This window comes from Elgaria multicarinata, chromosome 4, assembly GCF_023053635.1.
Source record: "Elgaria multicarinata webbii isolate HBS135686 ecotype San Diego chromosome 4, rElgMul1.1.pri, whole genome shotgun sequence".
NCBI classification, from domain to species: Eukaryota; Metazoa; Chordata; class Lepidosauria; order Squamata; family Anguidae; genus Elgaria; species Elgaria multicarinata.
Genome location: NC_086174.1, coordinates 55,635,722 through 55,657,459, shown reverse-complemented (window position 1 = coordinate 55,657,459; position 21,738 = coordinate 55,635,722). Strand labels below are relative to the sequence as shown.

General features: G+C 38.7%; 1 protein-coding gene across 1 annotated transcript in view; it reads right to left on the bottom strand.

Annotated features, from left to right (window-relative positions):
* CEP170 (centrosomal protein 170) overlaps positions 1 to 21,738 on the bottom strand; it is a 96,293-nt gene that overhangs the window by 43,016 nt on the left and 31,539 nt on the right. The window contains exons 8-10 of the mRNA XM_063124324.1: positions 17,186 to 17,656; positions 13,157 to 13,794; positions 4,054 to 4,203 (exon numbers count right to left, since the gene is read on the bottom strand). Coding sequence (XP_062980394.1) covers positions 4,054 to 4,203; positions 13,157 to 13,794; positions 17,186 to 17,656 — 1,259 coding nt within the window. The remainder of the gene's footprint in view (positions 1 to 4,053; positions 4,204 to 13,156; positions 13,795 to 17,185; positions 17,657 to 21,738) is intronic.

Genomic DNA, 21,738 nt, shown 5'->3' with positions numbered 1-21,738 from the left:
ACCATCTTTACAGCATTCCACAGTGTTTCAACAAGAAGCTCCCAGCTCCTCCTGGTTACAGAAAGAAATGGTAAAATGTTGAAAATATGATGGCTAAATATTAAGGATTCAGTCATAACGAAGTAAACCCAATTCGTCACACAACTTTGGGCTCAACACACTGAAACAGTTCCTGAATAGTAATAAATAATGTGTCCAAATGCAGAGTGGTATTGGCTATGTCCAAGTCAGTGCTGTGTCTGTTTTTTATAGCCACCTCTCATTACATACTTCTGAGAAAGCTGCCTGTGTTAGAGTGAGTATCATTCAGGTCCAGTGGAACTTTTCTGAGAAGTTCACAGCCTGCTGCAATCTGGGCCAGGGAGAGAGATGGTAGAACCCTTGGTAGAACACTGGGATAAGTTTGCATGATATTTTGAAGATAAATTCTCAAAATCATCATGATTTAGACACCACAGTTAATGTAGTTCCATTAGTAGCGATGTCCAGTGCACTGTCTGGTTCAGTTTTATTGGATGAATTTGAATTGTTGAGGCCTAAAGATGTGACCAAGGTACTTGAACGAGTCCAGCCAATCACCTGTGTACTTGACCCTTGCTCTCTATGTCTTATTAAATCTAATAGGGCGTTGATGTCCAACTGGGCCTAGGAGGTTGTAAGTTCCTCTTGAGAGTGGCAGTGGTAGTGGCCTCTTTAAAGAAAGCGGTAACTATGCCACTCCTGAAAAAGCTCACCTGGCACCTACACTGTAGTCTTTTCAGTGCCTGGTGAACACTTTATTTTCCCAGGAATTAATCTTTCAGTTTCTGCATTTTAATTCTTTGCACTGATGCTAGGTTTATTTTGTTTTTTTATGTTTACTTTATATTATAGCTTTAAACGTTTATATAACATTTTATTGTGGTGTCTTTTGTGGTTTTAATTGTTTGATATGCCCAGAGCAGATATTGCTATTGGGCAGTGTAAAAATATAATGAATGAAAGAAAGAAAACAGTGAGCAACCTGTTTTGGTCTAGCCAGCATAGCCAACTGTCAGGTAGGGTGACAATATGAAAAGGAGGACATGGCTCCTGTATCTTTAACAGTTGCATAGAAAAGGGAATTTCAGCAGGTGTCATTTGTATATATGGGGAACCTGGTGAAATTTCCTCTTCATCATAACAGTTAAAGCTGCAGGTGCCCTGCCCTTTTTTAAATCTGGTCACTCTAGTATAGCTCCTGCAGCTTTAACTGGTGTGATGAAGATGGAATTTCACCAGGATTTCCATATATACAAATGACATCTGCTGAAATTCCCTTTTCTATGTAACTGTTAAAGATACAGGAGCCCTGTCCTCCTTTTCATATGGTCACCCTAATTTAGAACACTGAGAGATGTTTATAAAATAGAATTTCTGAAGATGAATTTTGGTAAAAGAGCAGCAGCCACTGGGGGTTAAATGGATAAATTTGTTCTGAGTATAGGCTGGGCTTCTGGTTTAGAAAGGCTGGTGGCATGATTGTTGTTGTTTTTAACTAGGTTCAACTTGCAATTTTTTGTTATCTGGTTAATTGATCCATGTAATATATATTTTCATTACTTGACCCATGTAATATCTTTTTAAAACAGCAAAAGGGGCAGATATTGCTCTGAAGTTCAAGTATAGACACTATCCTGAACATGAAGATAAAGAAACAGAGCACATACAGCTTTATTACAGGTTCTGAAAGAGAAGACAGTAAGATGAGATTCAGCTTATAAGGCTATAAGCAATGCTATATTAGGGCAGTAGTGTCATCTCTTTCTGTAGTTAGTGTGAAGGACTGGCAGAGAAATAATAGTAAGAGAAAGAAGGGACCCAGTAGTGCAATTCAGAAGCAACGAAAAAGAGAGGTGGGAGACAAACGAGGAAGTGCACCAAAAGTCGGGGGGACAATATTACCCCCTTGGCAATGTGATCACCTCACTTTTAAGTGTTGAACAGACACTTCCCAGTGTCTTCCACCTTTTCAACACTTCAAAACCAGCTCCTTCAGACAGCAACAAACAGCGACCATGGGATTTTTTTAACTGAAAAGGGGATGTCATTGAAAAGAATAGGCTGCAATGAAGCAGCGCCATGTAGTGTCAGAATAAAAGCCCATCATAAATAGATACTGGATTATCTCTGTGTTATAAAACACAGGATTGCTGGGGAAAAGGGCGGAAGATGTCCTGTTTGTTTACGACATCATGAAATTGACTTGCAAACTTCAGGGAGTGGTGAGTCACAAGCGTGCTATAAATCATTCATTTAGCGATCCCCTGACTCTCCAGAAAGGAGAGATGTTACTGTGATTCCCTGACACTGAGAAGGTGACTACATGGGACAGAGTGGCCTCACTGGGGCATGTGTGAAAGTAGTGCTGGTACCCCATTTGCTCCATCCTTTAAGGTTGCACAAATTTAAGGACTGTGGAGTAAATGGAATTGAAATTTGCGCAACTGCCGTAATGGAGCAGTAAATGCAGGTCTGCAATTTTCCTCTCCATTTACTTCCCAGTCCTGAACTTTGCACAAATATCCCCCACTTTTTTAAAAAAAACTTTAGAGGATGGCAGAACAGGATGGAGCAAGTGGGGTGCAGGGAACCACAGCAGTAACAGCTCTGAAAAGGTGTCATGAAAAGGGGGGAAGCAAATATCTCCCATTTCTGGAATAGCTAGAGAGTTGGGGAAGTGTTGAAAAGGTGGACACTGAGAAGTGTCAGTTCAACACTTAAAAGTGAGAGGTTCATGTCACCACAGGGGAGGTTTGTAACCACCCACCACCACCATCTTTTGGTGCACTTTTTCTGCTGTTTCCCTCCCCCTTTATCAGGGCTTTCAAATTGCACCACTCAGTCCCTCCTTTCTCTTACTATAATTTCTCTCCTGAACCTTCGCAACATTGCACACGTTAGCCTATATGCAACCTCATCTTGTCAATTTCCTCCTATGTTACTTATTCCACTTCCTTGCTCCCTTCCAGCTGAAACAGGAAATTGACAAGGCAAAACTACACATATCAGAAAGCTGTAAGTGCACACTTCTGCTCTTGCAAAAGACCCACAATACTACTACTACTAACAACAACAACAATAAATTATGATCCTAATTGTGCCCTGGGCACCGAAAAATGAAAAAAAATAAAAAGCCAGGGAATGAAAAAGAGAAGCAATTGGAATGAGGACAATGATAAAAGATGGGTTTTGCCATACATTCCCCTGGAATACATGCTGGATCCAGCTGGAAGACTGGGTGGGGGGAGCCACAGCAAGCCCAATCATCTGGCAGGCATACTGTGGGTTGTTCCGCAAACAATCAACCCACTGTAGCTTATTTGCAGGGTGGTTTAGCGTGACTGGCAAATCTGCCCACCCATTGCATTTGCCAATGTGTGGTTCAATCTAAAGTTGGAAGGGGACATGATTGGAAAGTTTTTTTGGTGTGTGGGTTTTGTTTTGAGATGCATCTGAGCTCTTTCCAAAAAGCTATAAAACATTAGCAGAAACTGCCAAAAGTTCACAGAGAGGTTTATTACAGAGTTATAGCATAAATGTTCATCATAGTGACATTTAAGCAATGCCTTTCCAGAAACAGTTAACCATATATTTCCATATGGAAAGCTTTCATCTGAGCTCAGACTTGGCAAGCCATTTCCTTTGACTTGCGAATTTCAGAATTTTTCTTGATCAACTATATATAGCCTGTAGTATTCATATTTTCTTTAGTTTCCCAATATACCAAAAGTTGGTCTCTCTTGTGTGTATAAAAATACAGTATGTGTATAGTTGCATACATAAATGCTACACAGAAGAACATGCTATGAAGTATGTGCAAACAGACCAAGAAAACAGATTGCAAGAGGCCATGGTTTTTCAAGTACTAATAGAAGAGATAAGCTCTAATAAAGAAACCAGAGATATAAAAGATGACTATGGAAATTACTTAATACTAGCTCTGCTTGGTAGCTACTTAACACTGACTACATTAAGGTCCTCTCCCTTATTGGAAGAAAAAAAGAAGAAGACCCATCAAAGATTGAATTCTACCTCTGTGTCAAGATATCCAGTTGTACTCAGTGGTCTTTTTTCTTCCAGCACTAGTGTAGCAGAATTTATAGCCCAATCTTTTACTAAATCTTTTTGGCTCTCGTTGATAACAGGCCTATTATAATCTTGGCTGTCATCCACTCCAAAAACCTGAAAATAAAACAAATCATCACACACATTAACTCAAAGCCTTCCTGATCATATTAAGTTTGAATGTATGGATGGTGCCACTACCACATCAGTGTGCCAGGTTTGTTTTTTGTCTTTTTAAAAAAACCTTAATAGCTTGTTCTGACATGTAAATCCTGTCAACAAACAGCTATCAAAAATGAAAGTTGTGTGAGCAGAACTGATATGTTCCAATTCTGGGGAAGGTTCAAAGAAATTAGCTAATGATATTTTCCTAATGCTGGACTAATCTGAATATAAAAGGAATGATCTAATGGTAAAATAAAATACCTTCAAATACCTTCTGCCAGGAGACGGAAAATGTAACATCCTTCAAACGCCTCCTGAAAACATATCTTTTTAGACAAGCTTTCCCTGGACTATAGCTTATTTTGGTTTTATATGACATTTTAAAATTTGTTAAGTTTTAAATCTTGACTTTTGTATATTATGCTTTTAATTGTAAAGTGCCCAGAGAGCCTGGGATGTTGGGCAATATAAATATGTTATAAATAAATAAATAACCAATTTTTCTGTAACATATATGCTACAAAAACAGTAATTAGAATAATGCTTAAATATATAAAGATATGCGTATTTATTATAAGCATTGTGTTGATTATAAAAGAACCTACTTGAATATAGGAGAAACGTAACCAATCTTGATACATCTCCATAATGTGCAGATTTACATATGGAGCACAATAGAAATATCCATAAAACACAGGGATAAGTGTGTGGATGTCTGGCAAGAATGCAATGAAGCAAAGCTAGCTCACATTGTGGGGATAGCATTCAGAGAAAATGCAAAACCAATGGTAATATACAAGAACCCTGCTACTCCTAAAACTAGTAAGACATAATGCTGAAGTCAGCTAGAGAACCTGGATCTGAATATATTCCTTCTGTACTGTGATGAATGTAACTAAAGCACATCATTTACAAAAAAACATATTGATATGAAGCTCCCTTATAGCAAGAGTGAGATGAGGGAATGTTTTCCTTTTTAAAACAAAAACAAAATAACAGCTCAGATGCCCAACAGGGATTTAAGACCTCTATTTCAAAATATGTTTGGCACTTGACATGGAGGTGCTACTGTTCAAGATAAAGAAGGAAGCATCAAAAGCAGTTTGATATGACATAAAGATTTGTCTTTACAAAGAAAGAAAGTCAAACAAGCCTAAAGTAACTCCTTGGGTCTCTGTCTCCATTCTGATTATGAACGTGTGTATTTTTCTTGCTCCCCCATACATTCTTCCTTGATATTTCTTCCATAATGTGTCAGTGAATAACCATATATGGATATTTCTATTTCTGTTCCCTCAGCATATAGAGAAGATCTCTAGCCCATGGGGAATAGCCATCACAGTTTTAGGACACTGCTCTGGCAAAGAAAAGATCACAGATTTTTATACAGAAATGCATTTCTCCAAACAGCTTCCAACATTGTCAGGCTGTTCAGCATTTAAATAAAGATGCTTTAAATCCTTCAGTAATGGGTTAACACTAGTGAAGGTCTGCTAGGGCAATAGAACTCCCCTCTGCAGCACTGCGCTGCCCAAAACTCTGCTCCAGGTGGTTTCCCAACCCTCCAGAGCAGATTTTGAGGGTGTGCTGGGGTGTGGGATGTGGGGCGAATCCCGTCTCCCAGTTCTGCTGAGGAAGCAGCTCCATCAAAGGAATAACACCTGTGCTGTACCTACAGCTGTTTTTGATTCTGTTTTTGGTTGCCTGAGTCCTTCAAAAGCTCTTGACTTTTACCATTTCCCAATCCTCCAAATAAAATATTGCATCAAAAATCAACTGCATTCATTAAAATTACTTTGACACCTATTTTATTTATAGCTCTAATTCTTAAAAATGTGCAGCTCTCAGCAGCTCTCATTTTTTCTGTTTAAAGTGTTTAAAGGATTTCCATATTCTAATATAAACTCAAGTCTACTTAAATATCTTATTAATATATCTTTGATGCATAGATAAACAGCAATGCCTGAGATGATCTTATGCATGCACATTCTATGAACCAGTAGTTCTATCTAGACAACAGTTAATTAACATAGGCTGCAATCCTATACCCACTTGCTTATTAACGCAATACCACTTCTGTGTTGACATGTATAGGATCTCTGTTAGACTACAACCTAAACACATTTGGCAGTAAGTCCTATTGAATTTATGGATCTTCCAAACAGATTATTTATGATTGGGGTACCAATATATCAAGTCATAGGTTTCATGAGCATAGGAAAGAAAAAAAGGTTCCTATTTATTGTGAGTATTTTTATACTGCCTTCCAATTATGTCCCCGGGTGGGAGAGGACTCTTGCTCTATGGCACTTCACAGCCTTGGTTAGCAACCAACCAATCTTGAGCAAGGTTTGAACTTCAGGCTTCCTGATTGGCTGTCCTAACAAGGTGACTCATTTATACCCACTAGCAGGAGACTCACTCTTTCATGAAAGCACACTGCAATGCACACGGGAATGCCTTTGAAAACTATTTGGAAACTTCAAGTCACCCAGAATGCGATGGCCAGGATTTTAACTGGAGCTGCCTATTGGGAGCACTTAATTCCCAGAGAGAGCAAGCGTCCCAGGGACCATAGGATTGTTCAGATTCCCCATTCGAAGGTTGGAGACAGCACTCTGACCTCAGAAGGAGGAATCAGAGATCTGATCTGATCCTCCTCCTCTACCCCCTCACAGCTGGTGAGGAAAGAATCACGTTAGCTGTCCCCAAGGTTGGAAACGGCCTCAGAGGAGAAAGAGGAAAGGGGATGTTCTGGTGGGCAGGGAGGGGAGGAGACTGAAGAGGCCAAGTTACAATTTATCCTGAACCTGCTCCAGCCTCCTTCCTCACTAGTTGGGCGAAAAAGCTTATATAGCAAAATCTGCAGGGGGGGAGGATGGGGAGGGTAAGATTGCTTCTGCAGTTCCTCCTGCCCTGAATAGGATGCCTCTGAGTTCAGGGGATTCCAATCACTGAGGGCACAATCAATAGAGTGCACCTTATTTTAACAACTGCACTGGCTTCTGACATATTTCCAGGCCCAATTTAGACTGATGATCTTTGATGTCCTGTAAGTCTTGAGTCCAGGATAGCTGAAATGTATTTATTTATGTACTTTATATCCTACACCTTCAATATGTATTTAAATGCAGTAAGAAACAATAAAAAGTACAACCAAAGTACAAGTCCCAATAAACCCTGAAATTCCCAGATTTCAACTAGGTGTGAAGCCTATGCTCTGGATCACCTTTCCTGCGGAAAAATTGCCAAACCTCATTATCAGCTTTTCACTGCATGGTAAAACCTTCCTTTTTAGTGGGGCTTTTGGATTTGTGTTTGAATTCTGCTTATTACTGTTTTTTTTAATTAGGTGCTCTGGATTGTTACCTTTACCCTGCTTTAATTTTGGGGTAGTATTTGTGTTTTTACTTTGATGTTATTCACTGCCTTAAAGTCTGAGTATCAGCAGCTAAACATACTTGAAATAAATACATGAGAGGTTATGCCCATTGTTTGAATGATTGGTTGCTCATGTAAGATGAGATTCCAGGTCAAATCTCAGGCCATTTTAGCAAGTTTCGCCTGGCCCTTTGTTTCTTGGGGAACACTGGAAGGCACTAATTCATCTTTTTAAATCCCCTTGGGTTGCCAACTCATTAACCTTGCTTTCTAAACTGCATTAGGTTGCAGAGAGGTGCCTCTGGCTGTGTTTTGGTCTGCTGTATCTTGTCCCTGCTGACCCTACTCCTGGCAGCTTTCCTGGAATTACTCTGCTTGCTGTAACAGTAGTTTGCTGTGCTATCTTAGTACTTCAGTTTAGTTATCATCCTGTAAAGGCTCTCAGAGACTGCACTAGGCATCAACTTTGAGTTGCTTAATGATACTTATTCTGGGAAAGCAAAAGACTTCACTCCAGAATAATCACTATTTCCCCCAAATAATCACTATTTCTAGAAGGACAATTGATGCATCCTAATTCAATCTGTTAAATGCATTTCCAGACATGAAAGCTAAATGGTGCTCCTTAAGAACTTCCAGGCAACTAAGGAGAACTATTCCCCCCACCCTTTTTTTTACTCTGTTTGGGACTCACATATCTATCCTACTATCCAGTGTAGATGTGAAGCCCAATTAGCTGTTTTAGTCTGCAGAATTTGATTGCTTGTTTGCCATATTGATATAGTCTTACTGGTAGGTTTTGATATGCAGTTAGGAAAACTAGTTGCATTTAAACAATACTTGATGTTCATGGATGCCTAGCATATGTAGTTATTAGAACATCCTATCACCTTCACAAAATGTACTAAATTGAAGCATTAAATATTGGTGCTGCTGCAATAGATTAAACACCAAGACCTTCTTCTAGAGTTATTTAGTGTATGACAGTATTAATAAAGTAAAACCAAGTTTTTACAGTTAGCACACTTGGGAGGATCTCTGACCCTCTCCCCAACACCAAATATAACAGGGCTGCTGAAACTGTAGAGATCTACTGCACTTTAAAAAGTAGTAATCATGCAGAATCACTTAATCTTTTTTGAAATGTTAGTATAATGTATCCTTTATTGATATGCACACAGAGATGTTTCAATGTCCCTCATGCTCTATCAGGTCCAGACTTATCCTGCTTTTCAATTTCCCTTCTTTCTGCATTTATATTATACACACTATGTGTACAGGCAAGCAGAATGGAGTTTCCAGTGCCTTTGGGTGGATAGCTGCACACAACAGAAACTATTTGATACATACTCCAACTCCAAAAGTAGTGCACAATCATCCTTTATTTAATTTATATCCCATCTTTCTTCCATGAAACTCAAATTGCTGTGCAAGGGGCTTCCAAGCAGTCTCCCATCTAGGCACTTGAATACCTTCATAATGGCTAAAGTGTTGCAAGGTTGCTATGCATTGCCATATGCCCTGGGACCATCACCATCCTAGCTCTTTCGCATGTTAGTAATACTGTTGCACATTCCAGGCATAGCTGCACCTGACTTGAGGTGCATTGGTCATCTTATTGATATATTTAATTTATATTTCATGTTTCCACCAAAGAATGACACTCAAGGCAGCTATTAATGAAAACAAAATTAAAACAAGATCTTAATTAAAGCACAGCATAAAAACAAATAAATTAAAACACAGCTTTCAATGAAATAACCAGCACCACCCAATTAAAAAAATCCTTCAGGAGCAGATCAGTTTATATGCCAAAGGCTTGACTGGATAAAAACGTCTTTGCCTGCTGGCAGAAGGACAACAGAGAGGGAGTTTACTTAGCCTCCCTCTACAGAGAGCTACATAGCCCGGGAACATCCACTGAGAAGGCCCTCTTTTGCATACTCACTAAACAAGACTCCAGTGTTGCTGGTGCTGAGAAAACTACCTGGGCAGGTTCGCACTAAAGAAGGTGGTCCTTCAGGTAGTCTGCTCCTAATCCATATAAATTTTAAGGGTGCAATCCTATCCAGAAAGTTACCAGCCTCTGAAATCACAGGCTGCCAACTAGTTTATGCAGGGGGTATGTAATTTCTAAACGTAAACGAAACAAGCATAAACACTCATGCCCACACATTTTAGAAGCTCAAAAGCCCCATTGCACAAGTGGTGATCCCTGAGAGCACAACAGAACCAGCAGAGGCCTAGCACTGGATTCTGCCCCTAGAATCCTTACACTGGATTCAAACTAGTATTTTTCACCAACTGCTATGGAACTATAAAAAGCACTGAATCCTCAGCTGAGAGCACACAAGGCTTCATCCCACCATCCTTAATTTGAGCTGCTGCAGCAAATTCTATGCAATGGACTCAAATGGCACGAACGTTATAGCCTGCTTTCCCTGCGAAGGACTCCGATGACGTTGACTATGTTCTACTGTGATTGCGGTTCTTCTGCCCCTCATAGCGAAATATTTTAGTGCACGGAAAGTCTGGTTCTTCCAGTCATGCGAAAGCACATCGCTCAAACTTTAACATGTATTTTCAAACATCGTTTCATTGTGCTGTTTTGTGGGCGTGGTTTCAAAGAGGGTATTGCTGATGAAAGAGAGGGGTGTGCCAATTGGAAACATTTCCTTCTCCTGCTTCTGAAATCCCCCATTCTCTCCTTGCGGATGAAACAGGACTGGTTAATCCCCAGTTTAACAAGCAAAAGCAGCAGCAGCAACCCTCACTCTCATATATACAGGGCTGTGAGGGAGGAAAGGGAGATGGCGGGGGGAAGAGACTCTTTAGATCAGTGGGTTTTTTTAACGGAGCCTTTGCTTCAAAGCATGTGGAAAATGACCCTCCTTGCCAGCAGCACCTTCATTTTTAAAGACAGGCATTAAGGCCAACAGAGAGGGAAAGAGCATAGTTCTGGGTTATCTCAGCTGGGATAACACAGTGCAACAATACCAATCATCAATAGACCCTTCTCCTTCCTTGTTCAACTCTTTAGTTTTTATCTTCAGTCATCCAGATTCAGGAAATATTTGTCTGTATGTCCTCGATGGACTTGAAATTGTACATCTGATTATGAAACTTTCAAGATATATTCTACCTCTATCTGGAATGGTTATAGTATAGTGAACTATTTTTAAGAAGGGGGTAATATACAAGAATCTGAAATTAGATACAAATAGATGCAACAGGGGGCAAGGAAAAGACGCATGTTGCCCAGGGAGCGAAGAAGAAGGTTGGCAGTTGATGTGGTGGGAGGGGGAGAGAAGGAAGAGTGCAGAAGAAGGGAGTCATGGCTGACCGAGAGAGAAGCTCAAGATAGTCTTCAGGAGATGAAGGACAAAACAGACCCCTCTCTCAAAGGGCTACGGGGGTCACCATGGCAGGGCAGGCATAATGTGTCCAACTCCGGCAGCTGCATGACTTTGCTTGAAGTCTTTGCTGTATCCAACTCTGGCAGGTGTGCAAGGTTTTGTTGTATCAAACTAAGGGCTCTTCCCAACCAGTGTGAAGCTGGTCGTTTTGCTAGTTTGATATATGACGATGAGAAATAAAGTGACTGAAATAAGGGTGCACATCCTCAGCTGACACAAGGCATGCTTGATTTGTATTGGTTATCTGAACCCAAGTACAAAATGTAAAACGAGATGTTGCCTAAGATAGAGGGGCCAGATGCACCTCCAGAGTTGCTGTAATCTTCATTCAGTTGGAGATTTTATTCCATTTGACAACTACAGAGAGAATTATGTTTTGACAAAGTATTTAACACATGTAATTATAACAGCAAAATGTACCATGTTGACTGTAATTGTGTAAAATGTACTTTTCAGTTCTTGATTTTGACGTACAACTAAGAGTTACTAATCTTATGAGAAATTATTACAAAATTCATGTAATTTCATATATACGTTTTATACATCCTTTACAGCAAATATTTCAGAATACACATACTCCAAGGGAAAAAATAATTCCACCTAACATAATCTATTGCACTGTTTTCATAAACTGAAGGATACTTTTTGTATTTTGTATTATTTTGCAGTAGCCAGAATTTGACTGTTTCTTGAAGAGTGAATGTGTTTTTCAGTTAGTATGATTTGAATTTATTCCTGAACAGACAGGTTCAGGGTTTGATCCATCTAAGATGTTTGTGGGAGGGCTTCCATTTGTTAATTAAAAGCTTGATTATATTTACCTGAATATAATACAAACATACATGTTAACTCAGCTTCTTAAAAATGAATCAGACACACTGATTTAAAGCCTCTTGTTTGATGCAAAATAACAAACTGGAGCAAAATAAATATCTGACTTGCATTATAATAAACTGTCAACAAAACAGCATGGATATTTACTTCCCATGACTCTTACTAATAAGTAGTACCCCATGTTTCTGGAAAGTTCAAGACTCTTAGGCTTTCAAGTAAGTGATCCTGTTTAGTATCCTTACTATGTACAGAGAAAGGCAAGCAATTTCCCCCCCCTAAGAAGATAGAAGTTCTATAAGGCCAAAAACATGCAGGCTGCATGAGCAGAGGATTTGGTTTATGCTTTTACGTATGGTTTATACACCTGTTTTACCTCTCATAACTGTATAGCATGCCACTTCAGAAAGTTTGATTTTTCAGAAGAATCAGCCAGTTCAGTGAATTATTTTCATACTTAACTATTGTCTGTACATTCCATGAATCTAGTAAACTATATATTCAAAAAACATTCTGAAGTATGGTAAATTAGACTAAACCAAATGTTATATTTTCAGCACGTATCCTTGTGAAGTTGCTACATAAGTTAAGGAAAAAGAGCAAATAAGTTTGTTAACATGAAGTATTTTTGTCCTTTAGCTTGTTTTTCCATCTACTTAATACTTTTTCCTTTTAACTGATACTTACTTCAAATTGAAAGTGTGATATTCTTCTTTTAAGCTATATAGCCTGCAATCCTAGAACCTATTCCCTTTGAGCACATATATAGGATTGCACTGTTAAACTGTTTACTTTTACCAATTAATTACAGCTACAATGCACTTTAAAATATTTATTTTATTATAAATTTGACCCAAGACAACTAGAAAATCAGGCAATATAATCCTCATTTCAGGCCATTTTCTGTTTGGAAAACAGACACATCTATTTTTGAAAACACTGATTTGTATCCGTACAAGAAAACAGATGAAAAAACGCACTACACACTATTACTATTACTGTCTAGTCTAGTGTATGTAAAGAGATGAGGTTAAACAAAATTTGGTTTTCAAAAGTATTAATCTTGTATCTAATTATATATACTTATTAGCAACACATATGAGTAAACACTGTAAGTAATAATAACATTGCCATTTGTGAACAGTATCTTCCCAATAGAGTATATCAGAACACCTTCTGTTACTTCAATAACTGTAGTTATTAGTGACCCAACAACGCCACTGTGGACTGTTTTGTTTTTGTTTTTTAATACTGACACACAGAGTTGAATGTCTTACCTTATCAATCATCTTGCGAGCTTCTACTTCCTCAGTATTGGGATTTTCCAGTTCAATAGTATAAGTACCTTTATCACTTTGGTCATCATCATCCTTTTCAACAGTCACTGAAACCAAATGGCTTTTTAACTTTTTCTCCATGTCCTCGTTTGAACTTGGTCTGTGCCCAAGGCTTCCAGAACTTCTTAACAATGCAGTTTGTAAGAAAGGTAACGCAGCAGAAGGTTCCTCCGATTTTTGCTTTAGAAGTTTTGCATGTACTGATCTTTGCTGAGTGGAGCTATTTTGTAAAGGCGATGAACACCCTTTAGAGTCACCTGATGCAGGTCTTACTTTTTCAGTTCTTGCATGGGGTGCTGAAGAAGGGGCTTCAGGGCACAAAGCTCCCGCATTTTGAGAAAAGGAATATGATCTCCTCTTCCGAGGATGGCCTTCATCAAAAAACTCAATCATAAAGGCAGTCTGACTGGCAGCAGGTTGGTCTGAATGTTTCTCTGTCTCCTGGGCTTTGTTGTGCAGTTTTTTCTGTTCTGTATAATGATGCCTTAGCTGGTCTTCAAGTGCTGCCCGTTTACTGTAATGCTTGTGTACCCCAGCATTTTCTGAATCACTCTGGGTCCCATCATCATGTTTATTTCCTGAAAAGACAAAAAATAGAAATCTAGCTCTACATAAGCAGCAATAACATGGAAATAACCACACAAAGTAAAGTGAATGCAGAGACAATATTTGTTTTTCTGTTAGAAGCTGAACTGTCCGTTAGTAACAAACCCTGCAAGCTTCCCATAGCAACAACAACACACATTCAGGCTTGCCATGCAACAATGGAGCCTTTTGCCCGCTAATCAGTGAGAGAAATGTTGTCTTTGAATTGTTTTGGTCGGAAAAACATTCAGTACTTGATCAATTACGGTCATTGATGGACTCTGAACACACTACAACAGTTATACCAAAATTAGAACTCAGCAGATAAACATGTCTCTTAATAAATTATATTAGCCAACAAGCTACAAATAACTCATGAACCAGAAAACCTTGCTTCTAAATATGTTCCATGAAAGTGAGAAGGTAAAAGAGATAACAACTACACAATCATTACAACTGGGAACCATCTCCTGAAAATGTAGGTTTGGAACAGTGTGTAGAGTCATTTTTCCAGGATAATTTTCCATCTAGTCATCACTGTGGTTTCCAAAATACGATTCTTTATTAGCAGCAACAAACATTTATCAAACTTATGACTTTTTCTACAGTCAAGTAATTAATCTGAATCATGCCACAGAGAGCAAAATCAGGTAGCTTTAGCCTTTTAAAAATGCTTTTAAGATGCAATTTAGATGCATAAAGAAAGAATTCTAGGTGAACATGCAACAGAAGAGATTTGAAAATATAAAAAAAACAAATCTTATAAGAGTATTTTCATGAAAGCTCTCAGAGTAAAAAGAGTCAAGAAGAATCAACAAGGCCTTACAAGGTAAGAATAGCGGAAGTTCTCAATGTTTGTTCACTAAGTTGATGGGCTGTGAAGTAGTGTGCCATTTCCCCTCCCTGCTGAACTTGATCAGCAAATTCCAGGCACAGATGAAAACTGGACATTGCTCAGTATACAATTATAACCATTTCTAGCCAAGAAATTCAAGCTCTTGGTGCCCTGCTGCTAACCAACAGCTATTAGAATGTAAGCCTATGAGGCAGGGTCTTGCTATTTACTGTTTTACTCTGTACAGCACCATGTACATTGATGGTGCTATATAAATAATAATAATAATAATAATAATAATAATAATAATAATAATAATAATAATAATGTCTCAGTTCTGACCTGTTGCAAGTAGTGTTAGTAGTTACTACTTGGCCTCTTAAGCCACATAGTATCTGAGAGCTGATGCTGGATGTGGAGACAGAACATAGTTGTGGATTGCACCCCAAATCTTCAATATAGTCAATTTATGCATCATTATTATTATTATTATTATTATTATTATTATTATTATTATTATTATTGGATTCCAGAGTAGTGAACAAAGATATAAACAGTAAAAGATTAAAAAAGCAAATTAAAATTGTTCAATTTGTAAACAAAGGAATCAGAAAAACAGTGGCTAGTCAGTTGAGGAAGGCTTCTCAAAGCAGAGTTGTTTTCAGGAGGTGCCGGAAGCAGCCTAGTGTCGGTACCTGCCTGACTTGCAGGGGTAGAGAGTTCCACATAGAAGGGGCCACTACACTAAAGGTTCTCCTCCTGGTGAATTCCAATCCAGAAGACGCTGTAGCTGGTAAAAGGCACTCTTAGTTGCTGCGGCCATTTGGGCCTCCAGCGAGAATGATGGATCGAGGAGTACCCCCAAACTACGAACCTGATCTTTCAGAGGCAGTGCAACCCCAGCCAGAACAGGCAATGAGCCTATTTCCCGGACTCAGAAACCACTCACCCATAGAGCTTCCATCTTGCCAGGATTCAGATCTAGGACTTGCACAGCCTCTCCTGATTCAGATGTTACAGGGAGATAGAGCTGTGTGTCATCAGCGTACTGATGGCATTTTGCTCCAAATCCCCTAATGACTGCTCCCACCAAAGACTTTATATAGATGTTAAACAAAATTCAGGACAAGATGGCGCCCTGTGGTACCCCATAGCTTAATTGCCAAGGAGTTGAGAAATGATCACCCAATGTTACTATCTGAAATCAACCCTACAGGTAGGACCAAAACCACCATAACACAGTGCCTCCAACAACCATCCCACGGAGTCAGTCGAGGAGGATACCATGGTCGATGGTATCAAAAGCTGATGAGAGATTGAGCAGAATTAACAGGGTTGCATTCCCCGTCTCTCTCACAATAAAGGTCACCCATCAGGGTGACCAAAGCTGATTCAGTCCCGTAACCAGGTTGAGACCCAGATTGAAATGGGTCTAGATAATCAGTGTCCTCCAAGAGTGCCTGCAGTTGTTCTGCCACGACCCTCTCCAATACCTTCCCTAAGAAAAGGTATTTGGGCGATAGTTGTCTAATACAATTGGGTCCAGAGTGGGCTTCTTCAGGAGTGGTCGCACTACCACCTATTTAAGGATGGCAAGGACCTCCCCTTCCCATAGAGAAGCATTCACCACCCCCTGGACCCACCCAGTCAACCCCCCTCAGCTAGCTTTTATTAGCCAGGAGGGGCAAGGATTGAGAGGGCACGTGGTTGGTCGCATTGACAGTACCTTGTCAACATCAGGCCGCAGCAGCTGAAACTGATCCCATAAAATCTAATAACAGCTAATAACAATATGTGAATATAGCAGTTACAAAGTGAGATTAAAACACAAAGAATGTTAGCAAGATCCATTGATACCTCATGCAAATTATTGTATTCCAAAAGAGCTCACTACTACCTTCTGCCAGCCCTTCTGTTTTTGAAAAGTATCTTCCATTTCCAAAGCAGGTTGCCATATTCAAGGAAACTAGGCTGAAAGCCTCTCAGGCTCACAGAAGTAGTTCTTTGGAACCTGGCCAGTTTTTATATATTACAATCACTAAAGGAACAAACCTATGTATGTTTAGATTGGAAACAGTCCTACAACTCCCAACATCCCTTCAGTCAGCCATGCTGGGAATTGTAGGCCTGTTTTCTGTCTAAACATGCATAGGATTATGACCTAAGTGTACTTTTAATCAAAGATGTCATATGACTTTAGTCCATTTCTTACAGTTATGGATAAAAAAATTACTAGAAATCCCATTTTATTGCAAAGAAGTACTCAAATATTAATGCTTTTTAAAATGTTTTCCAAATATGATTTAAATAAGCCAAGTGGGCTTTAGTAGTATTCAAAGGATTTGTTTTGTTTTGTTTGGGAAACGTACCATCATAAGCTTTCACTATGACAAGCAGATATGTATAATTTCCTGTCACTCAGGATGCTTTCCCTAAAACATTTTGGCCTGCAAGAATCCAGAGAGTCGGAAATGTATAAAGATCCAGATAGTATACTTACTGTAGAATATTCAAGGGAAAGGAAATACAGCTGAAATGATTTGTTTTACCTTTCAGTCTCTTCAAGTAGACTGGAACGTCACTCTTAATACTTTTTGAATCTTCTTCTGTTGCTTCCCAGATCATTGTTGGGGGATTGTTTTGTGCTAACCAGTTTGCCACTTTACTCTCCGGTGCCATCATCACAGTTTGAAGCCCAGGAAGATCCTGAGCACCAGAAGGAGAAGGCTTCTTAGATTTGTGGCGCTGATCTGGAGTGAATTTTGTGACATGATCTCTGATGGTTACTTTTCCTGGAGTGCTGTCATCAAATTCAATAGTAAATGAAGCATGCCCTGCCCCTGCTATGTGTGTGTCTTTGGTTGGGATTTCATGAATAGCCCCCTCAGGTATTTGTGAATGTTGCTGGAATTCCTTTGTAGGGATTTCAAAATAACTTGGTTCCCTACAGAAAGGATAAGGCTCTTCTTCACTTGCAGCTGCAGATTGCTCCTCAGCTTGCTTGCCATCTGTGCTGCATCCTATTAAGAAAAATAAAGAAATTGAAATTCTCCAATATTGTGAAATCTGAGTCTTCAAGGAATTTCAGAATTCACATAAAAGCCAGGTAATAATTCTTGGAAAGGAAATACAAGTCTGTGCAGAAAGAGTGAATATATGTTCCAGAATAGCAACTCATTTCTACTCTGCTGGTATGTTCATATTGAAGACGGGCATGAAATTAAGCATGTCTAATTGGAAGAATGCTCACTACGAATGTCGAAGAAAATTTGCACGCTAACAGGCTCATGGATGTCAAATGGAGACATTTAATGGAGCTATTGGGGTGGGGAATATATAAGAGATGATTCCCAAAAATCTGTCATTTAAATTGCATGAGCTTCTAAGCAGATACCGAAGCGTAAGTATGCACTTGGCTTTAATTAAGATTTTAAAGGATTCCTACTAGTGGGAGTAACCAAGCAAGTAAACTAGATTATAAGAATTGAAGACACTTCTAAAAATCCAATTTATAGAATACAGAGGGGGAAAGGAAGACAAATTTAAAATGAAATTAACTATAGCAGCAAGAAACATGCAGAATTTTGTAATGTTGCTTTTTGATGGAACAAAGAAAGCAGCAGAAGAAGAGAGATACAATGTACATTCTGAATAAATGCTAAATCAAAGCTTTTGTGAAGCTGCTAGCAAAACATTATGCAATTAGCATAATAAGCTTGCTTGCCAAGTGTCAGATGTGAATACACCACAAGGAACTGCTGTTGAAATGAATACTGGAAATTAGATTCCAAATAGGGAGTTGAGCAATATTGTTTACTTTTAAGATGTATATTAAAAAGTAACCAAAAAGGAGAATTTCAAAATATCTGCAAATTTCTAAGGTATCTACTAATGTGAAGAGCATATGGATGAAAAAAAAATACATCATGCAAAATGCATTTTTAAACAGGCAGCACAGCAAGCTGAACATCCATGATGTTTTTAAGAAGTAATCTCATTTAAATTTACCATCAAGTTTCTTTAGAGTGATGAAGCCATTAAAAAGGGGATAGACTGGCTGTGTGTCTATCATTATAGTTGAGGAATGTGTGATACTGGCAAGAGCCGGAAGAACTGGCACACAGCATCCTGTGATCTTCATCCTCAGTTTAAAAGACGTCATTGAGGTTTACATTGTTTTACCCTAGCTTTAATAATACATCCAATTCAGACACATGGTTTTATGCCTAATCTCCTGCTAACAACAACAAATTGAAAAACACACAACTAGGAATATTTCTCTGGTATGCACATTGTTGTATTGCTTTCTGTAAAAAAAAAGACTGTGAAAAGTAATTAAAACCCCATTTTTATCTTCACTGACTACATTAGTAGACAAAATTGTAAGGAGGGAGGGGAGGTATTTTTTGTTTTGTTTTGCCTTAAGCAATTACAATCTACAAAATATAAATTTAATTAAGGAACAAAAAATAGGTTTTGTTTACCCAAGAGCACATTTAGACTCAAGACAATGTATTCAGTACTTTTTGTCTCGGACCTAAAAGTATACTTGCATGAGCAAAAGCCACATTTTCTCATGCAAGGTGCCTCCCACTGATTTCTGCCGATTTTCTCCTTTTCCTGCTCTCCTTCATGCAGGGTCTTCTGGAATCAGGAGCAGCTTTTCAGGGACTTCTGGGGAGGAAAGCCCTATTATACAAGTGGAATTCCGCTTCTGTATCTTTAGATCAAAGCCATTATATAACATATATAAGATTTTCAATTATAGCACAATTTTGTGCATTTCCCCCCAATATGCTTTTTGCCTGAATTGATATCGCTACAGCTTTGGGGTTTGTGCTAAATCACTGTCCTTCTTAAAGGGAAAGTTGTTATTTGACTTCTGTTTGGTAAATACCCTTACCTTTCCTAGTAAGACTGTACCATGCAAAGTGTTAATAGCTCAAAGTGATTTCCCTGCCAGAATACTACAGTACTGGAGGCAACAAGACAAGCAGGGTGCTTAACTAACATGCAATGCAGAGCTGGGTATACATGAAATGAATTGTATCTGTTCAGGAATTAAACCATGTGTGTATGTACAGATTCAAAATCAGGAAAGTAGATTGGTTTCTGGAAATGGAAGCAAGCTTTTGCTTGGAATGGAAGACGGCACAGTAGAGAAGCAAGACATGCTCAGGGCAGAAAGCTAGTGGAAAGCAGCAGGTTAGGGGTTAGGAGCAAAGCTGGGTAGAGAAGCCAAGACTGGCCTGCAGGTAAATCCATGGAAGAACAAAGACTGATCAATTCTGTTTTAATATGTGATGTTTTCTGAGTAGTAGTTTGTCAGGATGGATTCTGGATTGAGAGAGGAAAAAGTATTTTTATGTGGAGGAAAAGAATTCTCAGCAGCAGGAGTAGAAGCTAACAGAACAGGGGTTCTATAACATCCATCAACTCAACAATTTGTTTCTAGGTAGAAATCAACAGCTGGAGATTGAAGGTGATAGTATCAGGGCTGTACTTTTATCAGTAACACTGTGTAATAGGAAAATTATTTCCTTGATGACCCAGTTATTTCCAACTCACTCTGAAAACTTGTTATAAATTCTTCACCATTAAACAGACAACTCAGTTTAGTGCTCTGAAAGTTAAGGGAAAAGGTTCCTTTTATTAAAAACTGTCAACAAGGTAAGATTTACAGTGCTATTTACTTTTAACATATGTAGCTTCATAGAATTGACAATCATTAAGATTAAAAGTTGCACATTGACTGATAGCTCTGTTCAAGAATTAAGAAAAACAAAATCAGAGAGCTCCAGTTACAAACACATGATTTTTTTAAAAAAGCAAAAGTTCACTAAAAAGACCTCTCTATATCATTTTGGGGTGGAGTTGCCAAAGCATTATGATATCAGGACACTCAGCATATCAGTAACGGTTTCAGGTGTATGAAAGCAGTACGCCAGTTGCTGGAGAACATGAACAGAAGGCTGCTACTGCATTCATGTCCTACTTCTGGGCTTCCCATCGGTGCCTGGTTGGCCACTGTGGCAACAGAAAGCTTGACTAGATTTGCCTTTGGTCTGATTCAGCACAGGTCTGACCCAATTCAGAGCTATCTGTATATCCAGGGACATTGAGAAATACAATCATAGTTGATTAATCTAGTTTGGTTCTTTTTTTAATGAGAAGCTTTTGGCTAATATGTGGGCTTTGAAATGTGTCCCATTCAGGATTCCAGTCAACCATTCATGTGCTCTTCCAGGATACTCCACTAGATTACCCCTCCTCCCTGGTTTTCCGTGCTTGTTTGTTTTTCCTTCCAACAATATTTCACCATTCTATGTCCATTGAGTATATGCAGTTCAATTGTGTCATTGGTGAGTGTCCTCTCCACCTCTATTTAGGATTTTTGGGATTTTCCCAAACTTGCTGCACCACCATCCCTCTTGTGCCAGAATGGTGCAGTTTTGGCTACTTGAGGAATTGAAATCACAATTAGTATATATGACAACAACATTTTACAAATATAAGCTGGGGTTGCAGTGTTTCTAATCCTCAAACTTTTAAAGTGAAGACACAAGTACAACTAAAATATTATGAATCCAGCATAAGCAGTTTTGATACCTGTCTGGTACCTGTTTTAATAGAGCACAGAACTACATTTAAAAACATTAAAACCCAAGAAGCTGAAAGAACTCTTCCTTGGGAAAAAGATACAAGCTGGGTATCTGAAATATTTTTCATGGAGTACAAAAATGATGAGAGAGGAAGACAGATATAAGAAATAGTATAAATGAATCAAATGGGCATACAAGTGTGCAGACAGTTAAACTCGTGACACACTTTGAAACCTGGGAAATTCTGGACCAGTACCCAAATGTTTTTCTCTGATATTTTCCCAGGGATTTGCTATGAAAGAAGCTTGAACCTTTCAGAAAAGGATGTCATTTATAAATGCTCTGTTATAGATTTTAATCTAACTCCAATTTCACCTCACTGAGTTTTTAGCCTCAAAGATCACAGACTTTTGTTTGCAACAATCTTGGTAAGAGAGCTACAACTAAAAATGGAATGTCAGATAAGCTCAGTAGTTTTATTTTGCTTCAAATCACCATGA